This window comes from Nothoprocta perdicaria, unplaced genomic scaffold (genome assembly GCF_003342845.1).
Source record: "Nothoprocta perdicaria isolate Ctin4 unplaced genomic scaffold, notPer1 scaffold_80, whole genome shotgun sequence".
Taxonomy (NCBI): Eukaryota; Metazoa; Chordata; class Aves; order Tinamiformes; family Tinamidae; genus Nothoprocta; species Nothoprocta perdicaria.
Window position 1 is genome coordinate 1,474,682 of NW_020456088.1, and position 18,382 is coordinate 1,493,063.

General features: G+C 41.1%; 1 protein-coding gene across 1 annotated transcript; it reads left to right on the forward strand.

The window, feature by feature from the left end:
* The first annotated feature begins 243 nt into the window (after positions 1–243).
* On the forward strand, positions 244–16,729 carry EXOG (exo/endonuclease G). The gene is made up of 6 exons (XM_026051913.1): positions 244–376; positions 1,001–1,216; positions 3,443–3,582; positions 5,281–5,357; positions 6,120–6,234; positions 15,736–16,729. Exons 1-6 carry the CDS (start codon positions 244–246, stop codon positions 16,195–16,197), a joined length of 1,143 nt encoding a protein of 380 aa, XP_025907698.1. The 3' UTR covers positions 16,198–16,729.
* Positions 16,730–18,382: the final 1,653 nt, after the last annotated feature.

An 18,382-nucleotide genomic window follows, 5' to 3' on the forward strand; every position in this document is an offset into this window, starting at 1 on the left:
GGGAGTTGAACTTAAGTCACTCGGATGGTGGCTTCCCTGATTAAAATATGAATAGAATGCTGCATAACCTCACGACTGATCTCAATTTGATCACACAAATGAGGGGAAAAAAAAGAAAAAAAAAGGAAAAAAAAGTTCTGCGAGCCGTCTCCTGCGGTGCCCCCCCCATCATGGCGGCGCGGGCGGCAGGGGGCGCCGCTGCGCACGCGCGGCCCTTCCCGCCTCCCCTGCGCCCGCGCCGACATGGCGGCCTCTTCCCGCCGCCGCTTTGTGGGCGGCTTCGTTTGCGGCGCCGCGGCCGGAGCCGCCGCTTCGTGTTGGGCCGCGTGGCGGCTCCTCCGCAGCCAGAGCCGCCCAGAGCCGGAGCCGCCGCAGGGTAAGAGCGGCGGGGCCGCGGGGAGGCCGTGGCGCGGCCGAGTCCAAACGGGGCCTCTGCTGCGTTGTGGGCAGCTGGCGATTCCCATATGCGCCGTTATATACGTGTGTGTGTACGTGCATACACATATACGTGTTTATTTTAATATACATACCGAGGTTTTGCAGGTATTGAAGCGCTGGGAAGCTCTGAAAATGGAAATGTGCCTTGCTGTAAAGCTGGAGCCTGTGGGAGGGGGGTGTGAATATTCCTCCGTGACAGGAAAGAGAAAAGCTTCCTTGCAAATAAAAATAGATAAATAAACAAGGTGGTTCTTGCAAATAAAAATAGTTAGATAAATAAGCAAGGTGTTTTTTTAAGCGGTGGTTTTGCTCCCCTGAGCCTTTGCACTAATGGTAGGACTTGGGGAAGGATGTTTTGGGCACTCTCTGAAGGGCCTGCTTTGCTCTTTAAGTTCCAGTTTGCTCTTAAATATCCTTGTCTTTTCTGTCCCTCCCCCTTAGGAAGCACTGGCAGGTGTGTGTGGCCATTAGGAGCCAGAGCCCATCCTCAGGTGTAGGCACCACTTAGCATTTTTGGTAAAAGAGTGCGTGGGCTCCTGTAATTGCTTTGTCCTGATTCCAGCAGCGAACAGGTTTCTGAGCACCCCTGTTCACTTTGGTGCCGCTTTCTGCTTGTTTCCCTCCTCAGAGCCGGCGCCGGAGGCTCTCCTGGAGAGATACGGGTTCCCCGAAGCCGGCATGGAGACGCGGTGCTACACGAACCACGCGCTCTCCTACGACCAGGCCAAGCGGGTGCCCCGCTGGGTCATCGAGCACATCTCCAAGCAGAAGACGCTGGGTACGTAGACGTCTATTTACTTCTATTTGTCACACTCAGAAAGGGCTCAGCAGCTTGTTGGCTGTGGACCCTGCGGACAGGCTGTAGTTTTCTCTAGGTTTAGGGTTGTCCACCCACTCACCATCCCACTGGGAGCAGGGGTAATTTGTCAGAAAGCACCAAATCGGTGAAGCTGTGTGAATATGAGCACTATAAAACAACTTGCAAAAGGAAACCGTAGCTTAATTATCTTAAATACAAGTGGGGAGGTGTTTAAATATATATAAATATGTATAAAAATATATAAAATATGTAGATATAAATATATATAAAAGTATAAAATATATATTATATATATAATTAGACTTCTCTTGACTGATTTAGCACCTGTGAAGTTCATTGTCTGTGGCTCAAGTGGATAAAACTTTGCTTCCTGAGCTGGTGTAAACTGTCGTTTGTTTTATGGGCCAACTTATGTCAGTTGAGGAACTGTTTAATGCGTTTGAATACTTATATAGCCCGGGTCCTCAATTACCACTCTCTTTCATCTGTAAATCTTAAAAAGGTTTCTGCAGAATAGGGGAGGGGAAAAATACGCATTTCTGAGATAAAAGTGAAATAAAAGAGATCAACAGATACAAAGCTAGATAAAGCATAGCTACTTACTGCAGCTGTTACTGTGACGCAGTTCTCTTGCTTTATCAAATAGACTTTCCCTGTTCTTTAGGCACAAGAGAGACTTGGTCATTTTTCCTGTCAGTGCTGAATGAAATATGAGTGGTATGGTGTCACTGTAAATTAAGTTCATAGTGTTATTTCAGTTTTTATAAGGCAAATTATTTATAGTGGAGCTAACTCTGTAGCTGTAAAATGGTTTATGAAGGTAGCAGCCTTTCAGGTATATCTTAATCACTGTCTTTGTTATCTTTCAACATTAAAAGTGTGATCCTGAAAATATTTACAACCAATCCCTAAGTAGCAGAATTGATTTTATTTCTGTCTGAGAAGAAAGCAGTATTTCCAAGCTTGCTTTCAAGTGGACTTTAAAAGCTAGATAGTTAAAATGTTTTCCAAATGATCAAATACAGCTAATCTACAAATCGAAATTAAACATCCTGAGGCATTCAGCCCTAATTTATGTCTGATAGCTGCTCTAATTGAAACTTGGGGCAGAATGATGCTATTTAGAGTATTTACCATAGAAGACCTCTGTGTATTGGACCTTTGAGGGAAGGGGGTATATTAAGCTAGGTAGTTTTTAATGATAAATAAAAATGCAAATATTTCAGAAACATGGTGGAAAGAAACCAGTTTTATGTGCAAATGAGTTATATGCAGTTGATTACATCAGAAATTGCCCATTTTTACCAAATAATTGAACAGAGAATAAATGAGGATAGAATTTCCGTTTTTCAAGTTCAATAGCTAAATTGTGTTGTCTTAAATACTGAGATTCAGTAGGGTTGCTGGGGTTTTTCTTCAGTTTTGCACAGTAATAAGTTTATCAGTTTTGCTTCCTAAGCATCAGTCCTGAGAGCCAAAGTATCATGTTATGTGCTTTATCAAAAATAAATAAATAAAAGGAGGGAAAAAATAACCCTAGTAAACTGAGAGTTTCTTCCTTTACCAGTGTAAAAGTTTTCATGTCACCTCCATGGACATACAGTCAGTGAAGAAGAGGAATTATTCATGGATGCATTGTCTGTATGCATATTCTTTTCCTACCTCTTCCCTTCTTCCTTGTGGTCCTTAGATATTCTGGATTCTGCAGAGAACTAACAAGTGAGGAGCATCTATCACACTTTGTTCTCAGGATGAAGCATAGGGTGCGTATGGCTCAGTACTAATGCTGCTTTAAAAAGAGACTGAGTGTGTGAAGCTTGTGTGGATATGCACAGTAGTGGATATGCACAGTCAGCTGTATAAGGAACTGTTCTAACAACTAACAATTATTGAAAATGCCCCTTTGCTTCAGGAAATATGTGCAAAGTTTGAGGGAATTCTTTCTAGCTTGTTTAGGCCTTAATAAAATGAAACAGAGATGTGAAGAGAGTATACAATTGCATAATTAGTTAAAAGAAAGGATATGTAATGGTCTTGTATAATGCAAATGTGAACTTATGCCTAAGATAACACACTGAATTTGAAAGAGAAAAAATAATATGTCTTCAGCACCATGAACTGTACTGGTGTTTTTGTTACTAATAACTTACTGATAAGCTAACAATTTAGTGTGTTCTTCCTCAGGGGATGCAGACCGAAGACACTGTAAATTCAGACCAGATCCTAACATCCCTCTGATGTTTAGTGCTGTCAATGAAGACTACATCGGGAGCGGCTGGTCGCGAGGACACATGGCACCAGCAGGAGACAACAAGTTTTCAACAGTAGGAATTCTTCTTAATTTGTATTTATCAAGGGAAAGTGTAGAAAGACCAGTAAAAGTGATGTATAATGTTCCTTTTGCTCTTTGTTTTGAGATGGAACACGGTCTCATTGTCGAAGCACAGACCTGGACTTGAGTTATGAGGTCTGTTCCTGAAGAAGCTCTCGCTGTTTCAGGTGTCTAAATCAGATGCTGTAAATCATCCTCTGGTCATATAAAAATTTATTAAATCATGCCTAGGCTACCTTGCCTAGCAGAGATAGCGTGCATATATCTTGCACTGCATAGTGTTTAGCAGCTCTGTCAGCTTCTTATGTGACACATTCTGTATGGCTAAAATGAAAGCAATAAAGCCACTAAACCTCTGAAATGTCTTTGGAAGCCGTGGTAAACTGAGATAGAGAAGCTAGCTTTGCTCTGGCTAACAGGTGGTGAAGTGCTTAAGAGCAGGTTGGGCAGAGCAAAAATGCTGCTAATAACTCTTCCCTATTGGCAAAGGTTCATTGAATGATTTTAAAGGCTTTTCCTTTCTGGAAGTGTGTATGAGATAAATTAGAACCTTTTCTTTGCCATAGTTCTTTCAGTCTTTGTAGTGCCTTCACCTGCTGCTTACTTAAGCTGGAGGAAGAGCATACCTTAATGCCTTGTCCGACTAACAAAGCAGCCTTGGATTTATTAGGTCTTCTTCTGAAATGTGCCTAATGCAGGCAAGCTTAAGAAGCAGCTTGAATTTGTATTTCAGTGCTGTATAGCACGCTGAGGAATGGAGTGACAGGACAGTAACATGTGATAGATGAAAGAACCAGTCACTTTATTTTTACTAGAAAGCATCTCTGTCGTTATTTGTGATGTTAGGGGAGTTGGGGCATGGTGAGCCACCTGCACAGAGAGATTCTGGAGGTGGGGTGCAATATAGTGTGATAATACTTCACCTTTCAAATACAGGATTGTAAAACCTGGAAGTATTTCACAGTGTAACAACTGCAGGTAGAGGTTACACATTACCCTAAGTGCATTTATCAGCCCCTTCACTTTCATAAAGAAGTACCTGAGGAGCATGGACAGAATCTTGACAACTATCAAGATTCTGGGTTAAGATCTTGTGAAAATCAGTATTTTCCTATGTATGTTCCTTTACATCTGTAGATATGTAAGCTTCAATTTAGGGAAGCTTGTGGTTTTAAGCATAAAATTAGCAAAGTGTGTAGATGTTTGAAGGTTAGAAATCACTTCATCACCAACAGCTTATGTATCTTTAAAATTGTAAAATACTGTTGAATACCTTTTGTGAAGGCTTTTCTTTAAAAGCTAGCCACTTGGCTAGCGCAGTATATTAAAAGCATGAGTGAATTTTTTTTTTCCTTCTAAAAAGAAAGCTAGTTGCTTCCAAATGTATTGCTATGTTCCTGCAGTGTGGGTTTTGTAATTCCTATGGCTTGAGAATTGGATTTTTTTTTTTATGTTTCTGTCAAGCAAAAGTATATTCAATCTGCAAGGCTTGCAGCTCAGTTTGCACTTCTTACTCCAAAACAGTCCTTTAGATATGCCGGCCTGGGTATTATAAGATGACCTGACATCCTCTGTTGATAATATTTTTCTGTGACGATAGCAAAATTCTGATCCAGAAACTCCCAAAATATATTTTTTGGTCAATATTTTTGGTTTCAGTGCAGTGATACTGTTTTCTTTCTTTACGCAGAGAGCCATGGCTGAAACATTTTATCTTTCTAACATTGTGCCTCAGAATTATGAAAATAATGCTGGATTTTGGAACAGGTGAGTAAACTAAATGGAAAATACCAGGCAGTGATGTAAATCATAAATCTTCAGAATATTCTAAGGCATTTTACAGGCTTCCTGGAGAGATCATAGCAATGTTCCCTGAAATTAAAGGTAATTCATTCTTCACAATGTAAGAACAATACAGTGACCACTTTGGTCCTTTATCCAATAAAGCTGTAGGGGATGTTTATATGGAGTAAATAAAATATTACCAGGGTTAAGACAGAGTAAGTTTAGTAGAAACTAGGAAGAAGATCAGATTTGGGCTTAACATTTCTTCACAAAAAAAGCGTTTCCAGTACAAGAGTCTTCACATCTATGAGTTTGATGTTGATTTTTGAAGAGGTGAGTGCTACACGTTGAGTCATCACTATTTTAGGTCTTAGGTGTTTCCTGAAGCCCCTTGCTTCCACTAGCAGTCAGATGAGTGTTTTCACTTGTATCTTTTTACTGATCCTAAAAGACATTAGCAGTGTATTTATAGTATCAAGTGGCAGTTAGTACAGAATTACGATTTTCAGGAAATACAGTAAAACTCAGAATTTTCAAATGTGCATTGCTAACACCTGTCTATTTGCAAACAAGTGAATCTGGAAAGACTTTTCCCTTCATTTTTACCTTCTTGGGCGTGTGTCAGTCATGAAAATTGGGAAGAATGCCCCCAAACTGCCGTTGATCTCATTCTTCCTACTGGTGTTTCTGAGGTGGTTAAGCTTTCCCACCTGACTTTACCTTATCTGATAAATGTCTTTTCAGAATGGAAATGTATTGTCGGGAATTGACTGAGAGATTTGAGGATGTCTGGGTTGTTTCTGGACCTCTGACCTTGCCTGAAACAGATGGCGATGGAAAGAAGCGAGTTACTTACCAGGTATGAACCTATGTCGTTAACAGTGCAATGTTAAGCATTGTTAATTCCTTATTTAAAGTGTTCTTTTCCCTGTAGCTTGGGGAAAAAAAAAAAAAAAAAAAAAGTCATATTAAAAGCAAAGTATCAGCAAAGTCTACTACACTAGAGGTATAACCTGCCTACACATTTATAAAGTACATTTTTAGAAGAGAAGACTATTAAATGTCTTCTCACGATCTGTAGCAGAACTGTACTCTGACTTCTATAATACATGACAGCTTCTGAATAGAGAGCTGGTGGGTTTTGCTGATGTGTGTGCATCCATTCAATCATTTATTGATATATTTTAGAGTGATTGCATTACAAAGGCACTGTGGAACTCTGAGCTATGTAGAGGATTTGAATGCCAATGCTGCATTAATTTTAAAAGCATTGATGAAATCCTGTGTCCATCCCTTAAGATGACAGTTTTGAGGCCTGATCTAAGAACACCAAAGCCAACTGAAAGACTTCATTCAAACTTGGTAGGGTTTAGGTGAACTTAGTGTAACAACCACTGTGTGGTACTGTTTTTTCCATCCTTCCTTTGTCCCCCTGTTCTTGTTAAATGCTTAAAATACACTGAAGTTTGGGGATTGATCATGCACAATCTCTAAGGCATCAATGGCAGATAGACCAACAGGAAAGGCTACCAAGTTGAGAGATGAACTTATTCTTGCTTGTCCCAAATTGTTCTTTGCAAATGTGTTTAAATTTCTGTAGGATCTGCAAGAGTAACATTTTCAAGGAGGAGAGAGTGGTTTATAAAAAATCTGCTTTTAGTGTAGTGAGATATTACTATTTTCAGTTGCTAGATGCTACCTAGCATGATGCAAATAATACCATATTTTGTACCCAGGTAGCATGCTAGCTAGAAAGTATGTTTTTCTTTGAAAATAAGTCCTTGGAAAATCAGTAGTGTCAATTCAGGAGCAATTCAGTTGTCTTGCTAGTTTTAGTGAATTTAGGAACAGATTATGCTAGTTATCAGTGAGGGGAAAAAATTGTCTTTATGCACCGCTGCTAAGTGTACATAGATTGCCAAGTGTAAATAAATACAGATTGAGAAGTGCTTTGTTATTTCAAAATAAGTGTGTAGTGTAAATTCTTGCAGCTGAGGAGCGATTTCAAAGTGGAGGGTTTTTTGTTTGCCTGCTTTTCCCTGCACCATCATATACCTCTAGAAGAGGGGCTATACTCTGTCAAAGCCCTGCTTGGAAGTTCTTTTGCCAGGCAGATGCCAGATTGCCAGGTGCAATTGCAGTCATTGCCTTTGTCTTCAGCTGACTGGGATTCTACCCCTAAAACCATGAATTTGGTGTTTGCTTCTAGATGAGACTGGAAGATAACTCTGTTTCAGAAGTGAATGCTGTTAGATTCAGACAAGTGACTTGGAAATGAAAGGCTTTTATTCCTCTTTGCTTGGACTTACAAAGCTGATATGGGAAATATCTTCTGTCTTTTTATCTACTGTTTAAGGAGGAGTGCTGTAGTACGCACTGAAGTGCTGACACGCACAACCTGTGATCTGCCAGTGAAACTGTTACTGCGAAGCTCTTTTTAATGCCGTCCTCCTCCAAGAGAAAACTGAGAGAAAACAGAAATAACTTCACAATGCAACACAATCACTGCATTGTGTTGTTTCAGAGACTCCTTTCAGTCTCTGTTTCCTGGTTTTTGGCTAAATGAAGGGTGAAATACATATCCATGGCTTTACAGGCTGGTCTTTTTCTCATGAGACATCCCAAAAGGTTATTTTTAGATCACTATAGAGGAAAAACAGAGCATCGGTCATGGCATTGTTCCCAGTTCCTGCTTGGACTCTCTACCATTTGTTGCTTAATTCCAGAAGGGGAATTAACCTTGAGCTCCTTAGATGCCAGTGCTGTTCTTTCTATTGGCTGAACTTGCCAGATATCCTCAGATATCTGAACGTATCCTCAGATATGTTCTGCCATTTCATCTGTTTCCAGCAGAGGCCTTTATTGCAAAGGCCCAGTTGATGGCTGGGCTTGGTATCTGCAAAATATATTTCAAGAATATTTGTAAAATAGAATGCCAACAGGAGAAAGCTGTTCTGTGTCATTGCACGGCCAAATGCAGATTTTTCAGCTTTGTCCAGGTCAAATTGAAATGACACTGTCTTGTTTTATATATTGCTGTTTTCCAGTGACTGTCACTACAGGGGTTTTCCTCTGTCAGCAGATTTTGAGTTTGAACTAGAAAATTTTGCAGTGATTTTGCTGCATCGCGCTCAACTCTTCACCCTCCTGTTCCTGCTGTCACTGTATTAAATCTTAATTTAAGAAATGTCAGCTGTGTCTTTCAAAGGACAATGCAGACAAGTTTATTATTTGAAGAAGGCTGCTCTTTTATGTAGATTTGTACAGTGTGGTTGTTTGATATCATGGCTGGAGTTTAATTTTCACAGTGGAATGACTACTTTGCCAGGTTGGTCCAGAGTTGCGTAATAGCTATTCCAGAGGAGATGCTTATTTGTCATCCTGTATCTATGGTAAATAAGTCCCTGAAAAGCAAAGTGCCTCTTAGATATATGATGGTCCTTTACAGTTTCTTAGTCAACTTTCAAACTTAGCAGAGATTCCTTTTAATAAAGACACTGTAAGAAGAAGAAATCTGTAGTAAAGGAAGAAAAACTTGAGGACTGTTACTACTTGTTGACCTCTCCAAGGCTACATAGGCAGTAATGGATGCAGGTCCATTTTATGTGTCCCATAAAACTTATTTTCAAAGGTCTAGGTCTTAGATCAGCCTAGTATAAAGGCCTAGAGCTTTTGTCAGTCCTAAATTTAGACGTGATGGACAAATGAAAATAATAGACACTGGGTTAAGATCGGAGGGGAAGGGAGTGCGGGAGAGATTTATGGGGTTACTTTTATTTAGCACTGCACCCATCCTGAAGCCCCTTTCATTATAGGGAGAGAGGTTATAGGGGCTGTATTGAATTCAGCGGTGAATAACCTAGATGGATTCTGTGGGAGAGCCAGTCTGTGATCACATGAACAGGATATCATAATGCATATGCACATTTCCTTTCAAAAAGAAAAGAAAGACTTTCTCAGTGCCATAGCAGTGTTTTTAGGGACCTCATTTTCATCATCTTTTATTTTTTTTTAGGATTTTAGGATTGCCGGATGACTTAGCAATAGCAATCAGGCCAGCCATAACAACTTGAATCTTATTGAAATACATTTTGGAGTGTTTTGCTGTGCAGTTTTATAACAGTTTGTTAATTTGGTTCATATTAGTAGTATCTGCTGTATTTCAGGGACTGCCCTCTCACCACTCTGCTTTTTTTCAATGCCATCAGATAGATTCTCTCTAATCATAGGGAAAAAAAAACTGTTAACAGAGTTAGTGCTGCCTGTCACAAACCTAGAAGGGATTGGGGTAAGGGCAGTTAATGCTCTTGCAGCCATCAAGTACAGAAAAACCACTGATAGCAAAGGGAATTTCTTACGCTGTTAGGCTTAGATGAGGGCACAGAGTCACCCTCAACAAATTTGCAGATGATACCAGACTAGGCGGAGTGGCTGAATACAGAGACTTCCAAGTGTCTGCTGACAGTAAAATCATGATTGATTAGGATTTCTGGTTACTAAATTATTGTAGAATCTCAAATAATTGAGAATCCTGAGATGTCACTAACTGATGAAAGACAAGACCCTTCTGCTAATTCTCTTCACGGCTGATTTTCATTTTCTAGTCGCTAGGTGGCAAAATACTACTATTAGATTGAGTGTGCCTTTCTTTAAGAAGTTTTTCCTACCCTTCCAGAAGAAACTTGCTTTCTTATAAAAGTATAAAACTCAGGATGAAATTAAAACATGATATAGCTGTTTTAATTGTTTTAATAAGATGCAGATTGTTTTACTTCCAATAATATCTTTGATGTTCTGCTGTTACACTGTATGTAGCCTTATTTCTGTTTTTGAAGAAAGGGATTTTCTTTCTCTTAACCTGCAAATTGTGTTTTTTAAGGTCGACTTTGTTCCTTCCCTTTTTTTTATATATATATATCTGATTATTCCCATGAAGGAGGTGTTAATGTCCTATGCTTAAAATTACCCATTGTTCCCCCAGCAGCTATGTTTATTTTAACATCTAAGCTCTTCACAAATACTATCAAGTTCTTTTTTTCCTCCAATTAAAAAAAAATCAAGTAGGAACAGTTGCAAGTTATAACTAAAATCACACAGACAGGAGAATGTTAGGAAAAAAAAAACAAGTCAGTGACTTGTCTGACACCAAATTTACCAACGCTCACCAAGTTCCTTCTGGTTTAACAAATCTTGCTGCTTCTGCCCTTATCTTTATCTGTGCCTGCAAGCTCTTCAGTTGCTTACAGGACATTTGTTGTTTTAGCAAAAGGTAAACATCTCCAAATGTCAAGAACTACACATATTTTCATGGCCCATAGTCCTGACTGCTGTCCAGGTTTAAGTGGATATCAAGGGGGATAAAAGCTTATGTACACTTGTGGCATATGAGTATTGTACCAATGTTAACGCTTAAAATAATAAAAAAAAAATTGTGCTGGAAATATGTTGTCTAATACTACAACATGACAGTAATGTTAAGTTTGATCATAGGGCTTCAGCTGGTGCCAGCCCACGGAACAAAACAAAGCAAAAGTAAGTGGAATAGGAAACTCTGAAGTGTTAGGGCAATTAATGTTTTTTTTTGTCTGCTGAACTAACACAGACAGCAAAGATGAGTCATATTTGAAATTTTACACTGGTGTTACAAATAAGGAGGGATGGGACTATTTTTAAAGGCTTTTAGGTTGGATATTTCTGCTTCCTGGGCTGTTGAAAATGTGAAAGATTTTAAGTAGTTTTTAGTAGGAATACAAAAATGGAAACTTTCAAAGGACAGGGCAAAAACCTACCTGGTATCGTTTCCCCAGCACGATGTGAAGTCCTCTGGGACAGCTGAGATTTTTGATAAACCAGTGCTGTATTTTCTGTCTCTGAGATCCGAGTCACAGATACCGTTAAAACCTGTCGTTCTCCAGCTGGGCCAGAGCCGTCGCACTGATTGTGGAAAGATCATCCTCTGCCTGTGGACAGACTGGCACAAGTCAAAGTCAACATCTGTCCACGGATGATCTTGACCTGCTTTCTGTCCCGTTCCAATAGCGGCATGTGCCATGCGCTGCTATTTGGCATGAGCTGGGATAAATGTGATGGTGCAGGCCAGAGCAGTGATCCAGACTGCTGGAGTTAAGGTGGGAAGATCCTCTAGGTGGCAATAGAAAATGAATTTCTTGGGGTTTTTCCTGCCTGGTTGCTACCTTTACTTGGTATTTTACTACTTCTTCTGGCATTGAGGTGGTTGTACAAGGCAGCAAGGAGTGTTCAGCAGCAGCTTCCGTATCTGTTCCCTTAGCAAAGTGATCACAGTGCCTTAGAGTTGATAACAAGGGAAGTATTTCAACTTGTTCAAGGACTACATTTCTTTTTAACAGTAATCCTTGCATCACCCTGGCTATATAAATTAGCAGTGATGCATCCTGAGCTTCAGTTCTAAGCTGCAGAACGGGAGCACATTTGCTTTGTCACTCAGGCTCATTCTTTTACGACACCTTCCTTTTGTTCTCCTTTAGTAGAGGAAATGCCTCATGGTATTTTCCAGCAGAATGGGCTGGGGGATAGACCTTTCACGCCTGCTTTTGTGCAAGGGAAGAGCACTGTTGTGCACCGACTGCTTTGTCAGTGTGAAACTTGTTTTAATCACTTGAGCAGTACTGGAGCTCAGTAAAGTAATTGTAGAAGATGTTTAGTGCTATTAAGAGGACTAGTATAAAGCCTGTGCGTTGTTGAAAAATTCTTTTAAATCCTCAAAAGAGAGTTTACGTAGAACTGAAATGATGCATGAATTACATTCCTGGCCATTACCTGTACAGCATTGAGTTTTATTTAGAATTACCTTTTTCTCAAAAAAAACCCAACCCCTGTTTCTGAAATGGTCCTCGTTATTTCGTTCTTTCCTACGTGGGGCTGTACACTGTGCATAAATACATTACTTTGCATAGAATCTCTCTATATTTGCATAATATTACATAAGCAGCGGGTCTGTTTTCCCCTAACGCCCACTCTGGGCATTCAGAGTGTTTCCATCTCGTACCTAACTATTCATTCCCCAGCCTTTCCATCCACCCACTCGCTGCTCAGACTCAATCCCCTGCTCGCTCCGCTTGCTCGCGCGGCGCCTTCACCTGTTTGCTTTGCGTTTGCCACGCAGCCCCTGATTGCAGCTGCATCCAGCTGCAGCTCGTCCTTCCCACCATCCCTCTTGTGCTAAAGGTGGGATACTGGTGCGTTTTGGTGTGTGGGAAGCATTGGGAAGGGCTGGGAGCAGAGGTAGGGAGGTCTGAGGATATATGTGTGCATTGGGAATGGGGGAGAAAGGACATGAAGAGACCTGGGAAAAGAAGGGTGGGACTTTGTACAGCCAAGCTAAGGAGCCCCGGGAAAGCTCATGAAAAGGGTTCAGGCTTGCGACAAACATCTTGGAGCTGGAGAGCACTCGAGGTGCCCCATGACCTCATGCAGGCTCTTCTGCCTTCCAGGGAGAAGAAAAGAACCAGAGCCTCCAGCCCTCAACAGCATCACCCACTGTTTGTGCTTGGGCAGACACAGGAATACTAACTAGAATCACAGAATCCTTAAGGTTGGAAGGGACCTCTAGAGATCATCTAGTCCAGCCCCCTGCACGCGCAGGGTCACCCAGAGCATGGGACACAGGCTGCATCCAAGCGAGTCTTGAAGATCTCCAGAGAAGGAGACTCCACAACCTCTCTGGGCAGCCTGGTCCAGGGCTCTGTCACCCTCCCTGTCAAGAAATTTTTCCTTAAGTTCCTGTGGAACTTTTGTTGCTTCAGTTTGTGGCTGTTTCCTCTTGTTCTGTCAGTGGTTGCCACTGAAAAGAGGCCAGTCCCATAACGAGCCCTGCCCCCCCACACGGATGTTTTGTCCTTCTTGACCTTCTACTACCCCCAAAACATGACATGTCCCTCCTGGTTTGAGTAGCAGCCATCCCAACAAGGTTAGACTCCAACACTCTCCATTTTCTAATTCAGTTTTAAGCCGCGAGATAGAGCCATGAATTGATGCATAGTTTTCAGTAGATTTTAAAATTACCTGTACATCAGTCAGTTCTGATTATTTATGCTTCTGATCCCCGGGAGCTGTTACTCTGGTTTCACCTACACTGAATGCGAAATGCAAAGTGCTTTGACACTCAGGAGCTCTAATTTCCCTATCAAGACATCTGTCCTTGCTGAAAGGGAAAGTAGCTTTAACATAAGGCGTTTATTTCGGGAACTGCTTGCCTGTTTCAATGACTGTTATATGTGTAGGCAGGGCTTTATTTGGGAGAAGGTTGGTGGCACAAGCAGCATCACTGCTGTAGAGAAGTGTAAACCACAACAAGGTGATACAGAGGTGCTATTAAATAGCCTGGTTTAGGAAAGGAGGAAAATGCTCAGGTTTTGGTGATAAAATAAACAAGTCTAAGAGCAAATTCCTTACCTCTTTGCCAGAGATTTTCCTCTCTCTTAAAGGGAAGAACGCTTTCTCCTAAAGGGCTTCCCTTTCTTTCATTTTTTTGGGAGTTAGATCTAACCAGTCAGACTTAAAGAACTGTAAGACCTGGCAGTAGAGGCAGAGGACACAACCTCAAGCACTGCAAGAATTCTTAACTGAAATGAGATAACTGGTGGAAATAGATGAAATGAACCTCGCTGCAGTAGCCACGGGCCAGGTTTGGGTTTTAAAATCTATCATCTTCTGCAGAAGTGCTCAATACTCACAAAATAAAGCATGGATAGGAAATGTTTCCTCGGAGTTGTACAGAATATACAACTGGACAAAGCCTGTCTGAACTGTTATACCAGATTAGTTTGTAAAGTACTTTAATCTGTTGTGGCAGTGAAATAGATGCAAATAAAATGCAGTTTCAGAGAAGGCAGGTATCTAACAAAAATCCAGACAAGCAGACACTGCTTTTGCAGGTGTTACACACCCTGTATATAATACTCCAATACTGAATTTGATGTATGAAATAAGATCCCCGTGTAGTTCTTAGGAGTGTCCACATCTTTTTCTTTTCTTGCCATTAGAATAAAAGTACAATTTTAGAAAGCAGCTCTCCAGAGGGGTGAGCAAACACTCCAGTTTTCTCTGTGAGCCTGTTGAACTTTTGTCAGCACAGCACATAAGCTCAGTACTATTGCAGCAACAATTAATGAAGTGCACAAATGAGCCTCATTTTTTGAATACTAGCAGAGGAAAGATTACATTTCTTCATCATAAAATAGAATATTTGCTCAAATTAATTCTTGACACAGGATGGCTTTTCTACTATATGCATGTGTGCATGTGAGCAAACTTTAAATATTTAAATACATGATCCTGGTCATCCCTTCATAGTAATTCAAGGCTGGGATCCTGGTCTGAGTGAATACAGCAGGAAAATTCAACATATTCAAGCTCCTGTGGTGTTTTATAATGAATGTGGAATAAATATGTGCATAAAATCACACCTTTTCTTTGGACTGACTTTCCTCTTTCAAGATGGCCACTAAATGTACTGCTTTTATATCTGGGACTCTTCATAAAAATGTGTAGTTAGGTAGTATAGCTTTGACATGCAATATGTACTTGGATAGTAAAAGCACAGAAATAATTTGCGAAGTAAATTAGAATGGATTTTTAGAATGGCTGTTGAAATACCTGATTTGGATCTGTCAACTCGAGGCTTTAAAGCGTAGCGTGGAGCCGCTGCTCCTGAGAGCAGCTTCCAAAGCATCCACAGTGTGATGCAGCACAACAAGGACCTGCCCTCCCCTCCTGCCAGCTCTGCTTATGGATCTGCACCGGGGGATTAGGGAACAGGGGTCTTGGCTGAATCCCTGCTTCCAAAAACGTTCTTCAGATTTGGTTGCAGTTCAGTTGCAGTTGCAAGTGAAGTTACCCTGTTCTCCTCTGCTTGAAAAATTTGAGTGGAATTCACTCTTACAACTTAGTAACTTGTCCAGGATTTTTGCAGATACTTAGGCAATAACTAACTAATCTTTTGACCTTTTATCTGAATCATTGCTCTTAACAATCAAATAGAAAGTTTTGTTATGTGAGAAAGGCCCAGAGCCTCCTGAGAAAGTCTCTATGGATAGTGCCAAACAACACTGCAGCTTACTGCTGTCTTCTCTCTTTGAGAACCTCTCTTACACTTGAGAGAGATTTGGACTTCAACCAACCAGCTGGGTCCCCAACAGATATATAAGAAGCTGCAAGGAAATCTGTCTCTGTCTCAGATTGTGGCCTGATGCAGTGCACGTGATTTTAATGTGTGGTTGCACACAGCATTTTGGAGATACCAGGATCTGGCTCATTCCTCCCTCATCCCCCAAACGAGCTTTGATGAGATCTATGTCTGTAACAACTTTTCTTTCCCTAGGTCATTGGAAAGGATGATGTAGCTGTGCCATCCCACCTCTACAAAGTCATTCTTGCCAGGAGGAGCAGAACAACCACAGAGCCTTTGGTGCTGGGAGCTTTTGTGGTCCCCAATGATCCCATAGGCTTCAGTCACCAGCTGACTGAGTTTCAAGTAAATATTGAAGACCTGGAAAAAATGTCAGGATTGGTTTTCTTCCCCCAGGTGGACAAGACCAAAGATGTAAAGAACATCTGTGATGTTGATACCTGTAAACTGATGGGTTTCAAAGAATTTACATTGTACATCAGTGCAAGGAAAATGCAGAGTGCCCGCACGTTGCACCGGCTGGAGAAAATCATGTCAGAATTGAAGGAAGCGGGAATTGAACCTGACGAGTATCTTCTAAAGCTTCGCAAGAAGAAGGAGGATGAACTGATGCAGGAAAAGCAAATAGAAGCTAGAGAGGGGAAAGCTGGCTGAGGGCTCGTCCAAAAACATGCTTGTGTTTTGTCCTTCTAGAGGAAGGCAAACAGAAAATAGGGCTTTCTGAGTTGCGTATTTTGAAATGTGAAAGAATAAAGGAGCATTTGGAAGTTGGTGAGGTTGGAATAATGTTCACTCTCCTGTAATATGATGCACACGTGGTTTGCTGCAGTATTTGGATGTGAGAAATGGAAACGACCCCTTTCTGGCATGAATGCATTACAGGCCCTCCACAAAAGGCTTCGTACTATTTTCCAAACCAGACGTCAGACTTGGGGTTTGTATGGAATCCCTTCTAGGAATATTGTAAAAATAGCCAGTAAACACCTTGGGAGTGTAACTGGAACATGTCTGAATGTAACAGCCTGCAACTGTCTTTCACTAAGTTAATTTAGACATGTTTTATTAAATTTTTTTTTTATAAAATAAACCTACATTAAACAATCCCTTACAATCATAGTAACTTAGTTGTGTTCAACAAAATTCATGTGCTCTTGCATCTACAGACTTCGTGTGCTTTGGATACTTCAGCATGTCAGTAGCTGGTGACTTGTCAAATGCATCAGGCTTTTTCCATATATATTTATTCTGCAAATCGGAGGGAAAAAAAAAGTTTACAGAAGATGCTACCAGTGTAGAATAGATCTTGAGAAATTATTATAAGCTTAATATTTCGTTTTCACCACAGAATTTGAATAGGATACCTTTGTTTGGCTTAAGAGAAGAACTTTTTTATTTTCACTTTTTTGCTCTCTTTTTCTTTGTGGTCACTCAGTTTGCATACTCAGAGTTACATCTGGGATCTCTAAACCCTACAATGAAAGTTCCACGTGTGTCCCCAAAGACTGATTACAAATGTTTATGAGTATTTTGTACTTGCTTTGCTTATGTGTCTTGAATTTCCTACCTAAACAAATTAATGACTTGCATCCTGCAACATTTTGCATCTGGAAAGAGTAAAAACTGTCTAAACTTAGAAAATTTTTACAGTGGTAGGAGTCTACATAAATACAGTGTTACACGGTAAAAATACATTTAAGGTTTGAACGTAAGAGTGTTTTCTGAGAAGGGTCTTCTCATTTCAGGCTGAATCAGGAAGGCTGTTGGGATGTTGTGATTCACAGACTGCATGCTCAGCTTCCTAAAATCTCTAGTTTCACTGCAATTCACTTGTACTCTCCAAAAGAGGAACACTTTATTTATAAAGCAGTTATAGTTCCCATGGCACCCTTGTGTTTGCCAAGAGCACATTTACAAAATCCAGACATTTAAAAAACAGAGAAATGTGAGTAGCTAAGGACATCATAAAAGCTTACTGCCCACATAAATTGCCAACAAATTGGGTGAAATCCTGACAAAACGTTTGCTCATTTCAATTTTAGCCCAAGGTTTGGGCTGTTAATCTTTCTAAGTGTAGCAACACAATAAATCAGAGTGCAACAAGCAGCCTCTTGCTTATCAGCGTGCAAGAGATATCAGGGTGTGTGTTACCTGGAATAATAAACCGCCACCTACTTTGTGTCCCTCTGATGGTCATACATGTTGTTACTGGAGCCCAGGCAGCCCCTGTGGCCGCCCTTTGGCTCTATGAGGTGACCTCCATGGGCATGGACTTGACTACTGCTCTTTGTGTTGTCTCTTCTGAGTTCTTTACATGTTCTGTGCTTACATGTTGCACCTTCCTCCTCCTCCTCACTGTTGATCTTAGCAGTTGTGTGGAGATGGGGCCGCAGGAGGTGCAGGTCTCTCCTGAGGAGCTCCTGGGTGAAGCTGGAAGAGATCCCTGCACTACAGCTGGAGCTGGACGGGTTCAGACAGGAACGTAATCTTCGTAGGTGAAGATCTCCAGCTCCTTGAAGTACCGCAGCTACAGCCGCGTGGAGGGACAGAGCTTGACATGACTGCTCTGGGCAGGTCTATCGTAGAGACCAGCTGCTCCCTTACTCCGTACCATCTCAGGCCTTATGTGCCCCCTGGAATTCCTGCAAAGCCCAATTACCATAATTCCCATGCCTAGCAGCTTACCACATAGACCCGGCTCCCTGTGTAGTTCTCGGCTCCGTTTAGGCATGGTCGGCATTTCTTAGCTCCCCTTGGAGGGTGGCAGCAGGTGGCAACCAGAGGGCCCCTGTGGACAGTGACACCACGTCCAGCTCTCACATGTGCCAAGGAGGATGTTCGC

What these genes read in the sequence shown, in the direction of transcription:
- EXOG (XM_026051913.1), top strand. Translation starts at nt 244, where the DNA reads ATGGCGGCCTCTTCCCGCCGCCGCTTTGTGGGCGGCTTCGTTTGCGGC. An exon ending in AGAGCCGGAGCCGCCGCAGG is followed by an intron (nt 377 to 1,000) that starts GTAAGAGCGGCG and finishes TCCTGATTCCAG; the next exon opens with CAGCGAACAGGTTTCTGAGC. An exon ending in CTCCAAGCAGAAGACGCTGG is followed by an intron (nt 1,217 to 3,442) that starts GTACGTAGACGT and finishes GTTCTTCCTCAG; the next exon opens with GGGATGCAGACCGAAGACAC.